The sequence below is a fragment of the Megalobrama amblycephala genome, linkage group LG9 (genome assembly GCF_018812025.1).
Source record: "Megalobrama amblycephala isolate DHTTF-2021 linkage group LG9, ASM1881202v1, whole genome shotgun sequence".
Classification (NCBI taxonomy): domain Eukaryota; kingdom Metazoa; phylum Chordata; class Actinopteri; order Cypriniformes; family Xenocyprididae; genus Megalobrama; species Megalobrama amblycephala.
In genome coordinates, this window is record NC_063052.1 from 19,298,914 (window position 1) to 19,318,255 (window position 19,342).

General features: G+C 35.4%; 1 protein-coding gene across 4 annotated transcripts in view; it reads right to left on the minus strand.

The window, feature by feature from the left end:
• phactr4a (phosphatase and actin regulator 4a) overlaps positions 1–19,342 on the minus strand; it is a 68,224-nt gene that overhangs the window by 27,104 nt on the left and 21,778 nt on the right. The window contains exon 1 of one of the 4 annotated variants that reach the window (XM_048202003.1): positions 8,311–8,809. The exons of 1 other annotated variant lie outside the window; for it this stretch is intronic. In XM_048202003.1, the coding sequence (XP_048057960.1) occupies positions 8,311–8,365 (55 nt within the window). In that variant the 5' untranslated portion in view covers positions 8,366–8,809. Of the gene's footprint in view, positions 1–8,310; positions 8,810–19,342 lie in introns of those variants that run through there. 2 more of the 4 variants (XM_048202005.1, XM_048202006.1) reach the window with 2 other exon arrangements.

A 19,342-nucleotide genomic window follows, 5' to 3' on the forward strand; every position in this document is an offset into this window, starting at 1 on the left:
CATACAGGCTCCCTTAATGACTGAACCTGTCAATCACTTAATATGCAGCATGACTGGAAATAGAAACTTTGCACAGGACCGTTTGAAAGCAGCTGCCTATCAATGGGTACTGAATTGAGTCAAAGTAGCCTTGGCTATTGGAGCCACAGTCCGCCCGTGACTACTGATTCCTGACCAGCACCGCAAATGACAACGTAAATATTATTCCACCCATTACATCAAATATTAGTGGTTACCCAATCGTTTTTGTTGACATGAATGGATAGCTGGTTTCTAGTACCCTGCATGCTTTGCATGAGACTGAATACAGAAAGGTAAACGGTCAAATTAAGTGTAATTATATGCGTTTTTGTGTACAGGGGAATATTTAATATACAAATTTAATGAAATTTTGTGTACTCCTTTACACTTGCTCCATAGATTCCACAGTATATGCACCTTTTACATTGTTTGAACAAAAATGCTGTAACATAGGAAAAAGAAGGCTGTGTTATTCATTGTGCAAATGATGTCTATATATGAATGAATATGAATAATGAATAATGCATGAATAATGCATTATGAGAAAAAGAGAAAGAGAAAGACCGTTAAACTGGTCTGGAGACACAAGACAAGGCAAGTTGTGTATGACACATGGGGAGGTTTGGAATGTTTATAGGTTTTGGCAGCTCCATTGGCATAGATGCCCTTAACTGATTAAGCAAGTGTTTGACAGAACACAGACCTAGTTTACTTCACTCAAATGGGATTTTCCAAGGAAAACACTTTAAACAAGTCAAAACTACAAGCTCCTCTGATGAAGGTCTAGCTTTGACAGTGAAAAAACATGGCAGTGTTACAAAAACTTAGCAATAAAGACACATACTAACCATGCATATTTGGCTGACATGCCCAAATAAATAAATAAATTAATTAGTTTAAAAATACATGCAGTGATCCAATCAGCTCTCCAGACCACACTCTCTTCATGTTGCATTCTCCCGAGAGAGACAGAGACTGTGAGACTAAGATATGTCTCTCTAATGCTCACCAAAGCTGCATTCATTTGACGAAAAATACAGCAAAAACAGTAACATTGTGAAATATAAAAAAAAAAAAAAAAAAAAAAAAAAGTGGTGCATGCCAGAAAAAAGGTAACCACCATTAAGAGTGTTGTAGGTTGTTGCCAGGGCATTGCTGTATGATTGCTAAGGTGTAATCGGATATTGGTTTGTGAAAATTTATATATATCGTCCAGCCCTACAACTTTTTCCTGATGTACCACTAGGGGTGTGCAATATTGTCTACGATAACATCGCAATTGTTGTTTTAATTAGGGCTGTCGCGGTTAAGGAATTTCCCTTGCGGTATTTTTGAGTGGCTCAATAGCGCGATATGCGGTATTACCGCCATATATATATATATATATATATATATATATATATATATATAGAGAGAGAGAGAGAGAGAGAGAGAGAGAGAAAGATCATATTCAATAACGAAACTAAATAGAGCATTGAAGTAAAGAGAATGTCAAAATAAGGGTCTACAAAACAGAACATAAACCTGACAATAAGATGGTAGAGCTATTGTTGTATGTATAATAGTTAGTTCCGATCCTCGAATCTGACTAAACAAGACTTTCTGCTGATATTTCACGAGTATAAGCAGAACTAACGTTACTCATCTCTGCGCGTTCTAGACGGGTTGTCAGTCAGTGCAGTTACATTGTTGTGACACAAGGTGGCGGCAAGGGACTGTCTTTGAGTCTTTAAACCGTTCATTCAACCGCACGTTCAAAAACGCAGATTCATTCAGAGAGATGAAATGAAACAAGCTATTGAAATCATTTTAACGTTGAGCGCCACTTTATAAGGCTCAGCTGACCAGTAATGCTTCGATGCTAATGCAGAGATTTCGCTATCCTTGGACACGGCAACTTTTTTTCACGAATATATGTCTCGGCCTGAAGGACAGACGCAGGTAATCGCACGCGCTCAGTCGATCTCTCTCACATTCACTGTCTGTTTAGGTTTGTTTAGTGCAAATCTACGGAGCCTCTGTACAAATGTGTACCACCATGGTACACATTATGCTATCATTATTACCTTATTTAATATTTAGTACACGTGTATGAAGTGTAAAACGAGAAGGACATAGCCTTTCAAAAAATAGAAAACATGCAAATATCGCGGTTGCTGCGGTTTTTGCAGTGTTCTGCGGTTGGCTCGTCAAAAGTGCGATATTACGAAATTGCGATTATCGCGACAGCCCTAGTTTTAATGATATGCAATCTGACGAGAATGTCCCTCACTTTGCAAAAATCAAACCAAAACGCCTTGAGAGTGCATACACTGCATGATGTAGCTCTATTGGTTTAGGTTAGACTACTGTGCATGCTCATTTAAAGTGCAAGCTCTCACTGCGTGACTTGATCTATTAAAATGCGGTAAAAATACAAGATTATTTGTCTTTTAGGCTATATTTATCATATGTTATAGTTAAGCACACACAAAGTGTGTTGTTTATCCCCCCAAACATCAGCACAATTAACCAACAGTTTTACAATTAAAGCTGCAGTCTGTAAGTTTTTCCTCTTTGTCGCCATCTCCGTTTCAAACCTGCAATTGCTTGCGAAATTATAATCTTTACGTGCGTTGTGCCTTAGCACAACTTCTCAGCGCGGAAGAATCTAATGTTTGCTGTCAGTCACCGCACAAGTGTGGATACTGTACTTCGGAATCCCAGATTGTAGTCTTGAAGTATGACCAAAGTTAAAATTTTCACTGGAAAATGTCATCTGAACAAGTAAATAACATGTCTTCCCCTTTTGTTCTGACCAACTGAGGGGGAAAAAAAGAATTACAATAAACCGATCAATCTAACGATCGCATAGGTCGGATCACGTCAAACCGTGCAAATTATTATTACTGTTATACTTTGTTCTCAAATTGTTAATGTTAACAACATCAGCATTGCGTGACTGTGTATTTAGTGTGTTTTAGCGTTACCTGTATATTTCAATTTCTGTACAGTCTAATCTCTAACATTAATTTGTCATACCATACAATCCACTATCCAAATGTAAGTTTAATTATTGCAGCTACTGTAAGAAAATGCTATAAATTATCCGCCTCACATGCCATATAGTCTACTAGCTGGGACTCATTCTTTATGTAAATAGACGTGATGAAATGACACACAGACAAGCGGCAACATTCTCGAATTTCCCGTGAAAACCCACCAGTACCACCCGAATTATAAAACATTATTACAAGCTTACCGTTGTGAATCAGGCTAAGGTAAGGGGATAGTTTTGAACACTAACTTGTTATGTACTTGTTCAAAAATTGATTTTGGATAATTTTTAACCAAAAAAAAAAAAAAAAAAAGTTAAAGACAGCAGCTTTAAGTCATTTACATTTTTAGACACAACATTGCCTGTTCTGCCTTATTTTGCGACAAAAAATATTTCCAAACAAAGCCACAGCAGAACTGTTTAGCATCTCTGAGCAACACATAGCAGTTTCTAAATTAGTCAGTCCATTTGAACGAATCAGTTGAATTAATGACTCACTCATTAACAGTAACCTCCACCTACTGGTGGTTTTAGTTTCATATTTAAAGTATCATTTCAATTTTAAAATCATTTCATATATCAATGTTCTATTTTTAAAACATCAAAACATTTATGCATTTGCAGGTTAAATGCATTAACGTCACCTTTGAGCTGCATTAAACAGTCAGTGTAAATATATCTAAATGCCACTTCAGATGCAGCTTCTGTGTTTCCTCTGCATTGCAAAGATGAATTTTGCTGATACTGACTTAATTTTATTGGTAACAGCACTATAGTGACTTTTTGACTTTACTGATTAAATGTGAAATTTTGACATTATAAATGAAACATATGATACATTTAAAGGTGCCCTAGATTCAAAATTTGAATTTATATTGGCATAGTTGAATAACAAGAGTTCAGTACATGGAAAAGACATACATTGAGTTTCAAACTCCATTGCTTTCTCTTTCTTATGTAAATCTCATTTGTTTAAAAGACTTCAGGAAAACACGCGGATCTCAACATAACACCGACTGTTACGTAACAGTCGGGTGTACGCCCCAATATTTGCATATGCCAGCCCATGTTCCCAACATTATGAAAGGCATTAGACAAGGGCAGCCAGTAACATCTGGATCTGCACAGGTGAATCAACAGACTAGGTAAGCAAGCAAGAACAACAGCGAAAATGGCAGATGGAGCAATAATAACTGACATGATCCATGATAGCATGATATTTTTAGTGATATTTGTAAATTGTCTATCTAAATGTTTCGTTAGCATGTTGCTAATGTACTGTTAAATGAGGTTAAAGTTACCATCGTTTCTTACTGAATTCACGGAGACAAGAGCTGTCGCTATTTTCATTTTTAAACACTTGCAGTCTGTATAATTCATAAACACATCTTCATTCTTTATAAATCTCTCCAACAGTGTAGCATTAGCCATTAGCCACAGAGTATATAGCCTCAAACTCATAGAGAATCAAATATAAACATCAAAATAAATACTTTACTCACATAATTCGAAGCATGCATACAGTATGCATGACGAACATCTTATAAAGATCCATTTGAGGGTTATATTAGCTGTGTGAACTTTATAAATGTGCTGTAATATAGTCAAGAGCTCGTGTGGCAGGGAGCACGTGAATTAAAGGGGCTGCGCGCTGAAAAAAATCAGTGCATAGTTAATGATGCCCCAAAATAGGCAGTTAAAAAAATTTATTTAAAAAAATCTATGGGGTATTTTGAGCTGAAACTTCACAGACACATTCAGGGGACACCTTAGACTTATATTACATCTTGTGAAAAAGCATTCTTGGGCACCTTTAATTAGGTGAGAAAAAAAAATCCCTTATAAAAAGGTAAAAATGGAGATTAAAAGGTAAAAATCAACTTAAACTTATTGGAAAATGTCATTTCTGTCACTGCTGTAAACTAACCACAGCACAAAAACACGCAGCAACATATTGTCTGTTCACCGTTAGTGACAAAATCACAGAAAATATCAAGATATCATATTTTGTCAACAGTGCACCCCTATGTATCAATCATTTTGATTAAAAGTTTACCCCTGATTGGTCAATGAGACGGCAGGCAAGAATAGAGCTTTTCCGCAGCTTTTCCCACAAAATCACAGTAGATATATGGAATAGCTTCTACATTTTGACTGAGTCAACTTTCTGCTTACTGGAAAAAACACACTGTCCTCATGTTGATTGGAAAAAGAAGGGCACAGTGACATGAGAAACAATGTGGCTTGTCATCATGGCACCACAACCTTGATAAAACAGGATAATAAAGTAATCAAAGTGAACGTCGCACAATCAGAGCACAGGCCACAATATACCCAAAAACCCCAAGCACTGATCTTCACCTGACACACAAACACACACATGCACCTCAATCAACGTTTCTATGAAGCACTGCTCAGCCTCAATAAGCTCTTTGTTTCAAGAAGGCTACACATTCCTCTCATATCAGTGACAAACGTGAGAATCGGATCAGAGTGGACTGTCCTGAAATCACAGAGCGTAATATACAGCTTTGCTAATGGTAGAGGACTTCACACAAGGACAGTAGTGTAGTGTGTAAATAAACACAGAGGTGAAATGTCAACGGGAGAAGTGAACAAGCTCGTAAAATGATCAAACATTATGTGAGAGGAAACTAGTGGCGAGTATTGTACAAACAGAAGATTCACGGCAACACCTTAAAACAACATGACAAGTCATCAGAAGGTGAAAAAGTAGTGGTTATTTGAGCACTAATAATAAAATTTTTTAAAAATGTTTTTGACAAGTTGCTTGTGCTCACCAAGGCTGCATTTATTTGATCAAAAATACAATAAGAACAATAATTTTGTGAAATATTACTGCGATTTAAAGAAGTGTAATTTGATCTTGTGATGGCAAAGCTGAATATTTTCAGTGTCACATGACCCTTCACAAAACATTCTAATATGCTGATTTGCTGCTCTAGAAACATTTTTCAGTTTTCAGTGAAAACGTGTGCTGCTTAATATTTTTATGGAAACCATGAGAAGATTCAGGATTCTTTATAGGAAGAACAGCATTTATTTGAAATAGAAAACTTTCATACAATTATAAATGTTGTTACTGTCACTTTTGATTAATTTTAAGCATCCTTGATGAATAATAAAATTAATTTATTTTAATATTTAAAAAAAAAAACAAAAAAACTTTTGAATGGTAGTGTAAAAATCAAAATATAACAAGACAGATAAAATAGAATTCTAACAAAAATAATTTTATAATATGATAATTTGACTGTTGGATGTATTTTTACTAATATATTTGGAATGAAACAAGCATGCAACATTTAAAAACTATTATACAAAACATTACATATGTAAGGAATAATTGATGACAGGCCATTGCATTCTTAAAAAATAATGCACACCCGAGGTGGTAACGCAGCCACGATGTGAAGTGGAGTGGCGTGGCTGTTACACCTCGGGTGTGCATTATTTTCTAAGAACTCAACGGCCCGTTGTCAATTATTCTGCTTATACTACAGTTACCACACCTCAATACATTGTTCCGATGTTGTATTTCAAGACATTTGTCAGGTATTTGTCATTAAAAAACTCTTGTGTGCGGGACTAATTTCTTAAGGCAGCTAATTCCAAATCATCATTTCAGAACTAGTAACGGAGGCTTGAGCCTTGATAGCAGACTAATACAGTTATTAACGCAGTAGAGAGAGAGAGAGAGAGAGAGAATAAGCTTGTAAATTATCCTACTTGAGTCTGTGCATCTCTCACAGCAATAGTATCTTTACTAAAAGCGAAACTATAAGTTTAATAACTACCACAAGAACCACACAGTTATTACCTCGCTGGTGAGAAATGCCATGTATCTTTTAAGTTAAACTATTAAGCTAAACTATTTTACTGATTAATTCATCAGAGCAGCGCTGAGTGTGTGTGTCCGTACTATACAGTGAGTGACGTGTGTGAAAGAGAGAGCGTGAGAGAGTATGCGCTTTCAGGACGCAATACGCATTATATGGCAAAAACCATGACAATAATTTCTTGTTTTCATCCTCCTGTTTACTATATATATTTGCTTGGTCAGTGTCATTGTGGGTTGTGTTTCTTTTGCGGTTGTAGGCCGTTGGACCTATTGAAATAACTGAAATCATTTGGCGAAGTGATATGGAACTGCAATGTGGTCAAGACCTGCCTAGAACTACTTTAGCTGTGCGTTTCCCTGAAAATAACTGCACACCTAAGAATGTTGGTCAACCAATCAGATTTGAGCATTCAACAGCCCCATAGTATAAGGAACGATAAACATTTCACACAGTATTGTCACATGACCTCATTACACGTTCAACTGTGTGAGCTAGTTATAACTGTGTGATCTAGTTATCCATTCAGATAAAATGCATCAATTTGAATTAAATTAAATCAATTTGTGTAATATGTGTCAGTTTTTGTCTAATTGAAAATAAGTAGAAAAAAAAAAAAAAAAAAAACTTTATTTCCAGTTAATTCAATACACCTACATGCAAGCAGAAAATCTGCATGCCATAGACTGTGTATACACTATAAACAGCAGAAACAGTACTATGGTATTCAGAAAATAACAGAAAATGACCTCCTTCACAACAAATTTTTGCAAATCATTCATAAAACCATTGGCCCAGAGCCTCTATTTTGTTGTGTTGTCTGAAACCACACAGTAAAGGAAGTGCAAGGCTGCATGTTGGGTTTGAGCTCATAATGCTGCAATTTTTAGGGTTGGAAAACAGTGTCAAGAACAACCACTTGAGTCAGCTTGAATCAAAAGACAGCACAAACAGGTTTTGTCCTTTAACACTGTTGTACACAACTCCTACACCAAACACATGGTCATAAATGATTAAAAAGATGCAATAAAGAGACTTCTATAGAGAGCTACGGCCAGTTACAGTGAAGCATGTTCTTATATCAACTCGTAAGCGTGCTTGACAGAAACATGAGAATGTCCGATTGCACAATCGCCAGATTCCATCAGCGTACATTCACCCAACCTGCCCCTGCCTGTCTCTTACTCCTTGTAACAAGCGTACACCAGCGATAACTCAGACTAGTGCAGTTGGCATCTGTGTAGAGTATGCATAAGCAATATCAGCCGAACACCTCCTGCGTAAAAAGCAAAACAGGTCTGGCACGGCTTACGAAAAAACCAAAAGAAACCATACAAACAAAATTATGAGTTTCTGAATCCACATTCTGACCAAAATGCAGCTGTGACTCACCTGTTATGTAGGCATGATTTGGGTTTAAAGTCTGAGTACTTGCTCCTTGTCCCATAATCTTGCCCTGTACCCCCAAGTCCCGTGTGCCCCGTCCTCTGCCTGTCACGGGGCCCGCGGCAGGGAGGGCAAAACACAGTTCCACTATTCTCGGCGAACAGGTACTCTCGCTCTGTAATCCTAGCTGTTTGTGCTTGCCCGTTCGTCCCTCCTTCTTACTTCACAACTTCTGTTTTGGTGGCTCGCTTGCTCAACAACTCCTGAAGGTCCCTCCCTCTCAGCAGCCCTGACTTCATAAATAACATACACAGCTTGTCTGAAGTATGTGAGCTGGCCAGGATGCCAGTCATTCCCGATGGCAGATTTTTCAGAGCAGAAGTTCACAGAGGGAATCTCTGGAGGGACCAGAGGAGGTCGGAGCCAGTCTCTACCTCTGTTGCTACACACCTTCATTTCCCAAAACGCATTAGAAGGTGCAGTGTAACCCGAGAGCAGCTGCAACCTGAGCTGGGGTGAGGTGGAGCCCTTGACTGGCAGGAAGTGACATCATAGAAGGCTCAAATTACAGTGAGTGAGACAGATATTGAGTTGGCGGCACAAGGTGATTATTTATGTGTGTGTGTGTGGGCGTGAAATGAAGACTGTTCACAGTATATATTTACATTGATGCTGAGCAACTAGGCGTAACCAAGGTGGGAGGGAAAATTCCAAACAATTATTGTGGTGAGAACTTACATTAAGAAACAAATTGTTGCAATATGTCGGTATAGTCATACTCTCCTCCACTGCTCAGTAAATGAGAATATGCAAAGTTATACTTCGAGGCGAATGTAAATGTTTTGTCGTTTTCACTTTGATCAAGAACACAAAAGAAATTGTATTTAGTGAAGAAAATAAAGCTTAATAAATATATCCGAGACTGTGTATCGGAGGCTGTACCTTCACATTTTCTTCATGGATACTAACTTTTTTCTGAAAATTTTTTAAATGATTTTTAATAAACTGGTGTGTCATTAATTTTAGTGAATGTAAATGAATGTCAGTTCTCTTCAAGTTCACACCATACAGTGTGAAAAGTAACCACACAGGTTAGGTTCAACACAAAATGCTTTTAGAATTTAACAGGAATTTTAGCTATAGTTTTATGATACTGGATGAAATATATGTACCACAAATAAATAAAAATCTATCTATCTACATACATAAGTGTGTATATACGTGTGTGTAGGTAGGTATGAATGTAAATAGAATCTACCGCATATATGTATATGGTGAACATATTCCTAGTCCTTACACTGTGTCTACTGTCTACACCTGACGCAGGAAGCACGACGTGACAAATCCCTTAAGTAAATGCCTCGTTCTATGAACAAGCAGCACTCGCAATACGTCTAATAGGAAGGACAAATGGATTTGCAACGGTCGCTTTGTCACGCCCGGTGTAGAGAGTTTCTCGCTGTGTGGCACGGTAAGACACGACAATGTTAGACGGTGTTGGTATTAAAAAAAATAAATAAAAAAAAAAGAATCGAATGCTGAATAAAGCCGTAGTTTTTGTTATTTTTTGACCAAAATGTATTTTAGATGCTTCAACAAATTCTAACTAACCCACTGATAACCCACTGACATGGACTACTTTGATGATGTTTTTATTACCTTTCTGGACATAGACAGTATACCGTACATACATTTCCAATGGAGGGACAGAAAGCTCTCGGCCTAAATCTAAAATATCATATACTGTGTCCCTAAGATGAACGGAGGTCTTACGGGTTTGGAACGACATGAGGGTCATTAATGTCATAATTTTCATTTTTGGGTGAACTAACCCTTTAACATTAGTTAACTACATTAGTTAACATGAACTAATAATGAACTGCACTTGTTCAGCATTTATTAATCTTTGTTAATGTTAATTTCAACATTTACCAATACATTATTAAAATCTTGTTAACATTAGTTAATGCACTGTGAACTAACATGAACAAACAATGAACAACCGTATTTTCATTAACTAACGTTAACGAACATTAGTAAATACAGTAACAAATGTATGGCTCATGGTTAGTTCATGTTAGTTAATACATTAACTAATGTTTAACTAATGAACTTTATTGAAAAATAATAAAATTGCCAAAATAAAAAAAATAAAAAATATATAAAAAAAACCTGTTATTTTCATTTATAATATTTCACAATATTACTGTTTTTATTGTATTTTAAATCAAATAAATGAAGCCTTGGTTAGCATAAGAGACTTTTTTTCCCAAAACATTAAAACATTAGTGCCAACTCCAAATCACTGAATGGAATGTATGTGGATATTAAGATGAGAAAAAAAGGGGGGAAAAAAGTAAATCAAAAAGAACTCCATGTCCATAACCTCATGTAAATCCCTCTGGAGAAGGGAGTTCTCCACACAGCACATGATGTGGCTAGTGTTATCGTTATGTGTGGGAGTCTGGGATCAGAGAGATGGAGCTCTGAGACTAGGAGTACAGAAAAGGCAAGGCTGGCTGTTTTAGTGCCAGTCAGAGCCAGGTTTTCCAGTGAAACACACACACACACACACACACACACACACACACACACACACACACACACACACACACACACACACAGTTTGGATAAACTCACTTAAGCTGTCAGGAGACAAAAGCCAGACAAGTGTTGAATGAACTAAGACAGATAAAACTGGTTCATTAAATAGGATACAACTTAATGTTGGATATTAAATGCTCTTAGTTTACATAAACCATTTTTTTTAAATATATATTAAAAGATTTCCCAAATATAACACTAATAATGTCAGAAATAAGACTTTACTGTTCTGCAAACATAGCAGACAGCTTTATTGTGCCAGCGGAGCATGTTAACAGCACTGCCCTTGAGAGAACATACAACTGTAAAACTCACAATTAGTTTAAACTGAAAAAGGGGAGACATTTCTCTAAAGAAAATTAGATTATTATTATTATTGTTTAAATTAATAAGAATAATTTCTTAAGATAAAATAATTTTGCATTTGAAATTCCTCTTTAGAAATACCTAAAGAGGTATTCCCAAAGCTAGATCATTAAGGTTATGAATCACGCTATAGAGCGCTGCAGTGATGTTTTTTTTTTTTAAGTCAAACTGTAAGTTCGCATCACACTGGTTCCCTCAACAAAAAGCCAATAGTATTTTAATATTGGCTTTTGGATTATTGCAGAAAATAAGCTCTGTGACCAACAAAAGTTTATGATTGTTCTGTTACACAAATCTGTAAACTTTTTTTCTTCACATTTTGAAGCATAAATACAATCGCCAGAAATAAAAAAGCTACAAATAGGCTACACAACAGTCATATTACTGCAGCACCACTAAGAAAATGTCAGAAAACTCCTTCACACTGTATTTGAAATAAAAAACAATCCCTGATAAGGATCTACTGTACTTTTTTTTTTCTGATATTGTTGATAATTCTGACTGCATTGCTATGTTGCATTATTTTGGAGAAAATTATCATGGGAGAAAATTCACATGCATCCCTTTTGGATAGTTATTCTTTATGGTATAAATATGTTTTACTTGACTTCCAGTTTTTCTTTCTTTCTTTCTTTCTTTCTGATAAATTCAGTAAAACTCTAGATAAACTCTAAAGCTTTAAAATCCATCTAATTGTCTAATGTTTTTACATTCTTATGGTGAAAAAAAAAAAAAAAAAAAAAAGTATTTAGCATGCTTGCCTCTTCTACAAAAGTCTTGTCTCTTAGCGTGACCTAATCTAGTTACTTAATGTCAATTTCTAGTCTCACATCCTTATTGGCAGGATGACGTTTAATGTCCTGGCAACCTCTGTAGACCCGTTGAGTGGGGTATTACTGATGTATTTTTATGTTGTTGATTAAAATATGAAAATATAATTTAGCTTGTGTTAACTACAGACCTTATTTGAGGCAATTAACCAAAAATCCCTTAGAAAAAAAAAAAAAAGACTGATACCACTGAACAGGAAGTTTAAAAATGTGATTTCCCCACAGTTTTTATGACTCATTCCTGCAGCACACTTCAGAACTGGTTTCATTTTTTAAAAGAACAGAAACCAAATGATTTTCTTAAGTTGACTGTTCTTGAACATCTGAATTCATGAACATACAGTCTCAGAAGTTCTGGGGAAAAAAAAAAAAAATAGAATAGAATAATTACGATTCCCTTTCCTATAGAGCATGGCAATACCAACAGAGTTCCATCAAGATCATGGGTTCCATTATCTTTGACATCTACCAGTTGTAACAATGCAACAACCCTGTAAGGCAAATGCACTGTGCATCTCATGCCATTAATAGATGTGAAAGAAACTTGTACATGTAGACAGTAAACAGGCCTAATTCAAAGCCTACAGAAACAGAAACTGTAAATGTAAAGCAGATACAGGCTAACAGCACACATTTCCACTGGCTCTACATATGACCTCTTGCCTGCAGCAAAATCCAAATGAATTACACCAGCGCCATCTGAAGGACACAGTGTGTTATTGAAATCCAATTCAATTAATTCAAATATAAAACAATTCATCCAAACATTAAAAGCACATATCTACCATGAGACTCAGTGTTTGTCCCAAAGACAAAACATAAATAAATCAATCAAATAAAAAGTCCCATTCAAGGTGGCCATATATCATTTTGGGAATTCAAACCAATTTGAATCAAAAAATTCTGAAATTTCAAAAAATTTTCCACTCTCACATTTAAATAACATTTTAAATCAGCAACACAAATCAGCAACATCAAATAGCGCTAAAAAAACAGCCTGTGCATATGCAGTCTTAAGCCGGGCACACATTTAATGACTAGCATTCTAAGACTGTGCTCAACATACAGCGATTGTTTCCTGCGACTGAAGCAGATTTAAATACTTACACATGGAATTTGAACACCGATTGTAATCGCAGACTGAACGCAACTGTCTCTGACTGGACGCGTTTGAGCACGATCAGTCATAAGTATCAATTTACCTTCATAATCGGCCTTACAATCGTTAAGTGTGTGCGCAGCTTTAGGTGCACATCACAGGACACTGATTGTTTCTATGGCAACCGGAGCTTCTAATGGCAGCTTTACTAACTGTCTCTTATATTTGGAAGGTGGAATTTACTCCACCATATTGCGTGTTCACAGTAATAGGATTACACCATCTTGGTATTTCTTTAATTTTTTACTCCTTATATTTGTAAAGTTCATGACCTTTCCTTGAAAACACATACTAGAAAATACCCTAATACTGTCAGGTTTGATCAACTGTCTTTGCATTTTATATGGAAACCTGAGGTAATATCCTTTTCTTTTATTTAATCCTCTGGAGTCTGAGGCTGATTTGGGGCCTGGAGAAGTTTTGACATGCCCTGATATTTGTGCTTTTTTCAGTTGTTCATAAACATATTAATGACAAAGGTGTCATTACACTGTATTCAGCACAAACTAGGCTACCATAATATGTGAGGAACATATATGCACATGTTTGTGTTTTTGAAGGAATAACGTTTATGCGTGGTTATTGAAAAAACAAAAAAATTAAGTCACTGAAATAAGGCCAAAAATATATATTAAATCTGTGTTTACAAGACTTCTGGGTATTGGGGGTTGTAGGCTAGAGTTTTTGCTTCAAAATTATGTAAAAATTATAATGCCTACTTGTTCATATAAAACAACATATTGATTTAGTTTTTGTAAGACACTTTTTGTCAAGAAACACAGTATGCGTGGAGGCGTGAATCTTCATGAATAATGGGTCATTTACACCTGAGAAGACAAAAGAATCGCATAAAGAACCTCTAATGGTGCTGCATATTAATGAGGCCTTTCAGTCAGGTAGGCTGTGAAAAAAACCTCTGTAATCATGTCTCAGCTCAATTTAAATAATGGTATTCTATTATATTCTTTAAAATATAATGTATTTCTGTGATGCAAAGAGTCTGAATATAGGTTTTTAGTTTAAAAGCATTCACATTTGGAGAAATATTGATGGAATCTCATATGTTTATGTCAATTTTCTATACAGAAGAGTTATATTTATTCTATATTCATTGTTATCACTATGAGCACTGGTGTTTTCAATTCATACTTGCAGCCGGAGGGCGCTCTGTACACCTTTAGTCCACAAATTATTCTAAAGAAGAAGAGGACATTTCAGGAATGGTGTTTTCAATTCATACTTGCAGCCGGAGGGCGCTCTCTCTGCACATTTAGTCCACAAATTATTCTAAAGAAGAAGAGGACATATCAGGAACTAACGGCATGTCTTCCAGAGGTCGCTAACATACAGGCTTTTACATCCAGATAAACACTTTTCAAGACAATAAATACACGATTGAGATGATGTATGCCTATATTGACTCATAATTTGCCTCTGAATAGCGCTCGCTCCGTGGGCGTGGTCGCATTAGTGGATAATGAGCTGAATCACCGATTTCTGACATGTGTCTCTTTTTATACAGATTACATAAACACAGAATTTTTGTTTTCGATATGACTTACATGATTTAAAACCTGACATTTCAACATGTCTTTAGACCTAAGTCTATTTTTTTTGTGATTAGTATTCACTAAGTTATAGTTCATTTTCTGAGAACTATCAGATTAAACTTTGTTCAGAGGGAGAGGACAGATCATACATCATTTTAGTTTTCTTTATTTTGCAAAAAGCACAACATTTTGTTTTTACTCTGAGTGTATACAAATAAAAGAAGATATTCTATAGTTTCAATTGATATATTACTTGTCTCTATGACAAAAAATGACAGAGTATTTTAAGTCTGTTTTGCTGCAATGTGAACAAAAAAACCTGAAAACGCGCCGGCGCGTTTTCAGACCTCAGGGAGTTAAAGGTATAGTTCACCCAAAAATGAAAATTATATCATCATTTACTCACCCCTAAGTAGTTCCAAACCTGTATTAATTTCTTTGTTCTGTTGAACACAAAGGAATATATTTGGAAGAATGTCAGTAACCAAACAGATCATTAGTAAATAGGGGGCCAGATCCATTTGGTTATTGACATTCTTCCAAATATTTTCCTTTCTGTTCATACAGGTTTGGAACTACTTGTGGGCAGGGCTCTGAACCGGTTCAAGGAACGAAAACGAAAACCGGAAACAAACGAAATTTAGACTGGAACGTAACCAGAAAAGGAAACGAAATCAAATTTAATCGTTCTGAACAGAAACGCTAATTTGAAATGGCCATTAACCGGTTAATAACGTTATTTTATCGTTCTGTTTAATATTTTGATTTGGCAGTCAACCAATCACGAATTCAAATAGTACAACCTATGCAAATGTGACGCTGATGCATCCAACGTGTGAAATGCCCACGCTCACGCTCTAAAGTGAGCAAAATGCCTGCACTGACGCGCTCAGCCCAGTTCTCAAGTCATCATAGGTTAGGTAAGTCACAATGGCAATGCACTGGCATTAGTTTTTCCGATGATATGTCACCAACCGTCAAGCATTAGGCCTACATTTAAGTGAAAATGAATGTCAAGTAATAGAGCTTGTTGTGCGTTTTGAAACCAGCGAAAATTGCAGGATAGTACAATTTTCAATGCCATATCACGCATCTGCAGCGCTTCTGTGAACGGAGAAAACTAGGCCTACATAACACATAAAATAAAAGGGAATATTTAGGCCTATAGGCTAAAAAAATTAGGTCTACAGATAAACAAAATGAAAGTGGTTCATTGTGGCGCAGTCCAAAGATCTAGGAAAGGAAAACGGACATTATGCTTGTTTTCGTTATTTGAGTGTCTTTTGTAAATGTATGAATTCCTGCTTTTACCTGTATGGCCATAAATTACAGAGAAAGTTTACTGCCTTGTAGAAGGAAAACAAATCCAGTGTCGCGCACGCACACACAAATTCTTGCATTGCTTACTTGATATCACAGCCTGTTAAATATTAAAATAAAATACAATCTACACTACTCAATTCAATTCTGAAATACAATCTGCCGTTTACCACCCATGACCACCGCCTCACGGTGCTGTTATATGTGAAGAATGATGTTTTACGTCGATAATGCGAGTGAAGTACAAAGCTCGCTCATATAATAAATAATAGTTTAGTATTCGTCTCGAAAATATAAACAGTTGGATTCGTGCCGAATGAGAAAGGTAGGCTACAGATTCACTTTAAATTCATTCGTTTTGCATCTTATTTAATTTTATTTCCAATAAATAAACCTGTTTCTCGCCTTGAATAGCAATAGAAGCTGGAATGGCGTTAAAAAAAATAGATTTTTTTATTCGTTTTGGCTTGACGTTTATATAGTCTGAATAGTATAGTCTAACTGTTAATATAGGCTAAGTGGATGGGTAAAATAATATAGGACAGTTTTGTTCATAATTTATGTTTACAAACATTATAAACAAAGCTATGTAGGCTAGGCTACTTTTACATTTTACTTTATTTACCGATAACTTTATTATCATTATTTCTGAATGTAATAATAAAATGCAACGTATATGCGACTTGTCTTTTTTCCTCTCAGGAATAGCGTCGGTATTTTTAACCATGCAGCAAACATTAAAATATCTTGAAAAAATACTTTAATTTATAAACCATTGTTTTTCCTTTCGTTTAACGGGTTTACATTTGGACAGAATCTTGTTATAAAAGATAATTGTAGGCCTATTGGCTAAGACGGCAAATACACTCTCTTTGTTTTTTTAATACATAAAATATTATTATTATTATTAAGTAGGCTACATGCAAAAATAAAAAAATAATATAAAAATAACGTTATTAACTGTTATTTTTTCCAATCAAACCGGTTTCGGAACGTTTATAATACGAAGGAACGCTGGAACAGAAACGTTAAAATACCGATTCTGCTCAGAGTGGAACGAGTGAATTTTTTTTTTCGTTTTTAAGCCCTGCTTGTGGGTGAGTAAATGATGACATTATTTTCATTTTTGTGTGAACTATCCCTTTAAAAGTAATGTGAATTAAAGATTTGAAAAATCTTAGACATATTTTGTCAGTCTCAACAGTCTTAGCTGCAATGAATTTTGGATTTTCTGCTGTTTTCAAGGTAAATTGGTATTACTACATGGCTATATTGTACTAGTACCTTTTTTTTAGTATTTCCAAGATTGTATTTCCAGCTAAAACAACTATATTTCAATATAGTTACAACGACAATGACTTTGACTGTGAAACAGAATTGTTCATACTGCTCGCCCCGCTCTGAATTGCTTTGGCTAGTTGTTCTTTTGATACACAGATGTGAGGCTTTAGATGCATTTAGTTCATTGTGCTGCTCGACTGCTGACTCAATGGACATTAGCATATGGTTATAATGACAGCTGACCAGTGAAACTGTCGAGGTGAAGAAAGGAGGAGCGTTTGAAATTAACACACGGGGTGAATTCCAAATGGCATTTTTGCACCAGAAAAGGACACTACAGGAAGGACAATTAAATCATTTCAAAGTGTGCTTCCACAAGGCAAAGTATACATACTATGGTGTCTTGGAGAAAGTAAATTGGCTTTTAACAGAGTCGCCACTCCTTTCAACCAAAAAATGTCCATGTCCTTTCCAGTAATTTGTGATCACTAGATAAGGATTTATAAGAATAATTTTGCTTCAGACCAATTCACTAATGAGTCATTTTATGAACAGGTGTGAATCATTTAAAAGAGACCTGAAGAAACAATTCACTCAAAAATCAGATATCATGACATGCAAGCTAATGTAGTCCTCACAAGAGCAATAGCTAGTTGATTAAATATTTTAGATCAGAGCATAAATAGAAAAATCCATACTTTTCAAGATCTAGAAAACATCTTAAAATTACCCTGATAATTTTTGACAACATTTTATCAAACTTTTATGATTGCCTTAATCTTTTAACCCTTTCAAGTGTGAGTTTAAAATATTCTAGTTGACCCCCAGAGTGAGTTTTTTGAGGCGACCGTTATTTCCCCTTATAGTTTCCATGCTTGTCACGTAACACACCGCAGCCACAATACCACTGTAAGACAGATGTATCGCTGTTATTTTGTTTTTCCTTTTTTATTTAAAATATTCATAAAGTTGCTTACCATGTCATCAACTATCTGATATTCCGATTCCGAGTTTTGTCATTTAAAAACCTTTATAAATGATCTTTATCTTGATCTATAACGCGAGATGGGTGCTCCCATCTTAGTTTGCGCCGCAGTTTGCAGAGTCCTGTCAGTCGGATTTACGGCATGTGAATTCATCAGTTTCTCTCGAAATACATGCAAGTAAGTGGCTGGTGAACTGGTAGAATAATAGAGTAAACTTTATAGTTACTTAGGCCCACTATGTTTGTCTTATATGAATAAATGTCGGCAAATTATATTTGAAGGGATTGTTATTGCTGCTTCCACTGATGTCTAACATCAGTGTGTATTTTACAAACTCTAAATGTATTGTTTTACTGGTGCTTATGTGTATTTAAATGTCTGTGTAATAATACTGTGTATTGTGCACCTTATATTTTGACAGACATCGATGTGGTTATATTCAAATGATGTGAATTAGAAAATGCTCATAAAGTATGTTATATTGATATTTTTAGTTATAATATTCCAACCGACAACCAGCCTAAATTTTTGATGGACGTGAAAATGAGCATGTTTGATGCTCTATGTTTGATTTTGGGTAATTATAAGACATGCTGGAGATGTTCTAAATGCTTTTTGAGTAGTTCATTATACTTATTTTATGGAATGAAGTTTATTCCGTGGTTTAAATTAATTACATGTTACTCAAAGACTGACATGTTGGACTTGTCAAAAATTTTACATTTCATTCAATTCTTTGACTTTCTGAAAATCAAGTTAATTTTTTTTACCAGTAAAGGAGTGGTTCTGATGCACAAAGTTATTTTTATTGTCTCTAACAAAAATATTTTATTTAAACCAATGAAAATGCAGATCCTGTTGTATATAATAGTGAAAAAATCACTTAAAACTGTTGTTACATTATTACCCTTTAGCAGATTTTGACTTGTATACAAGAACTAT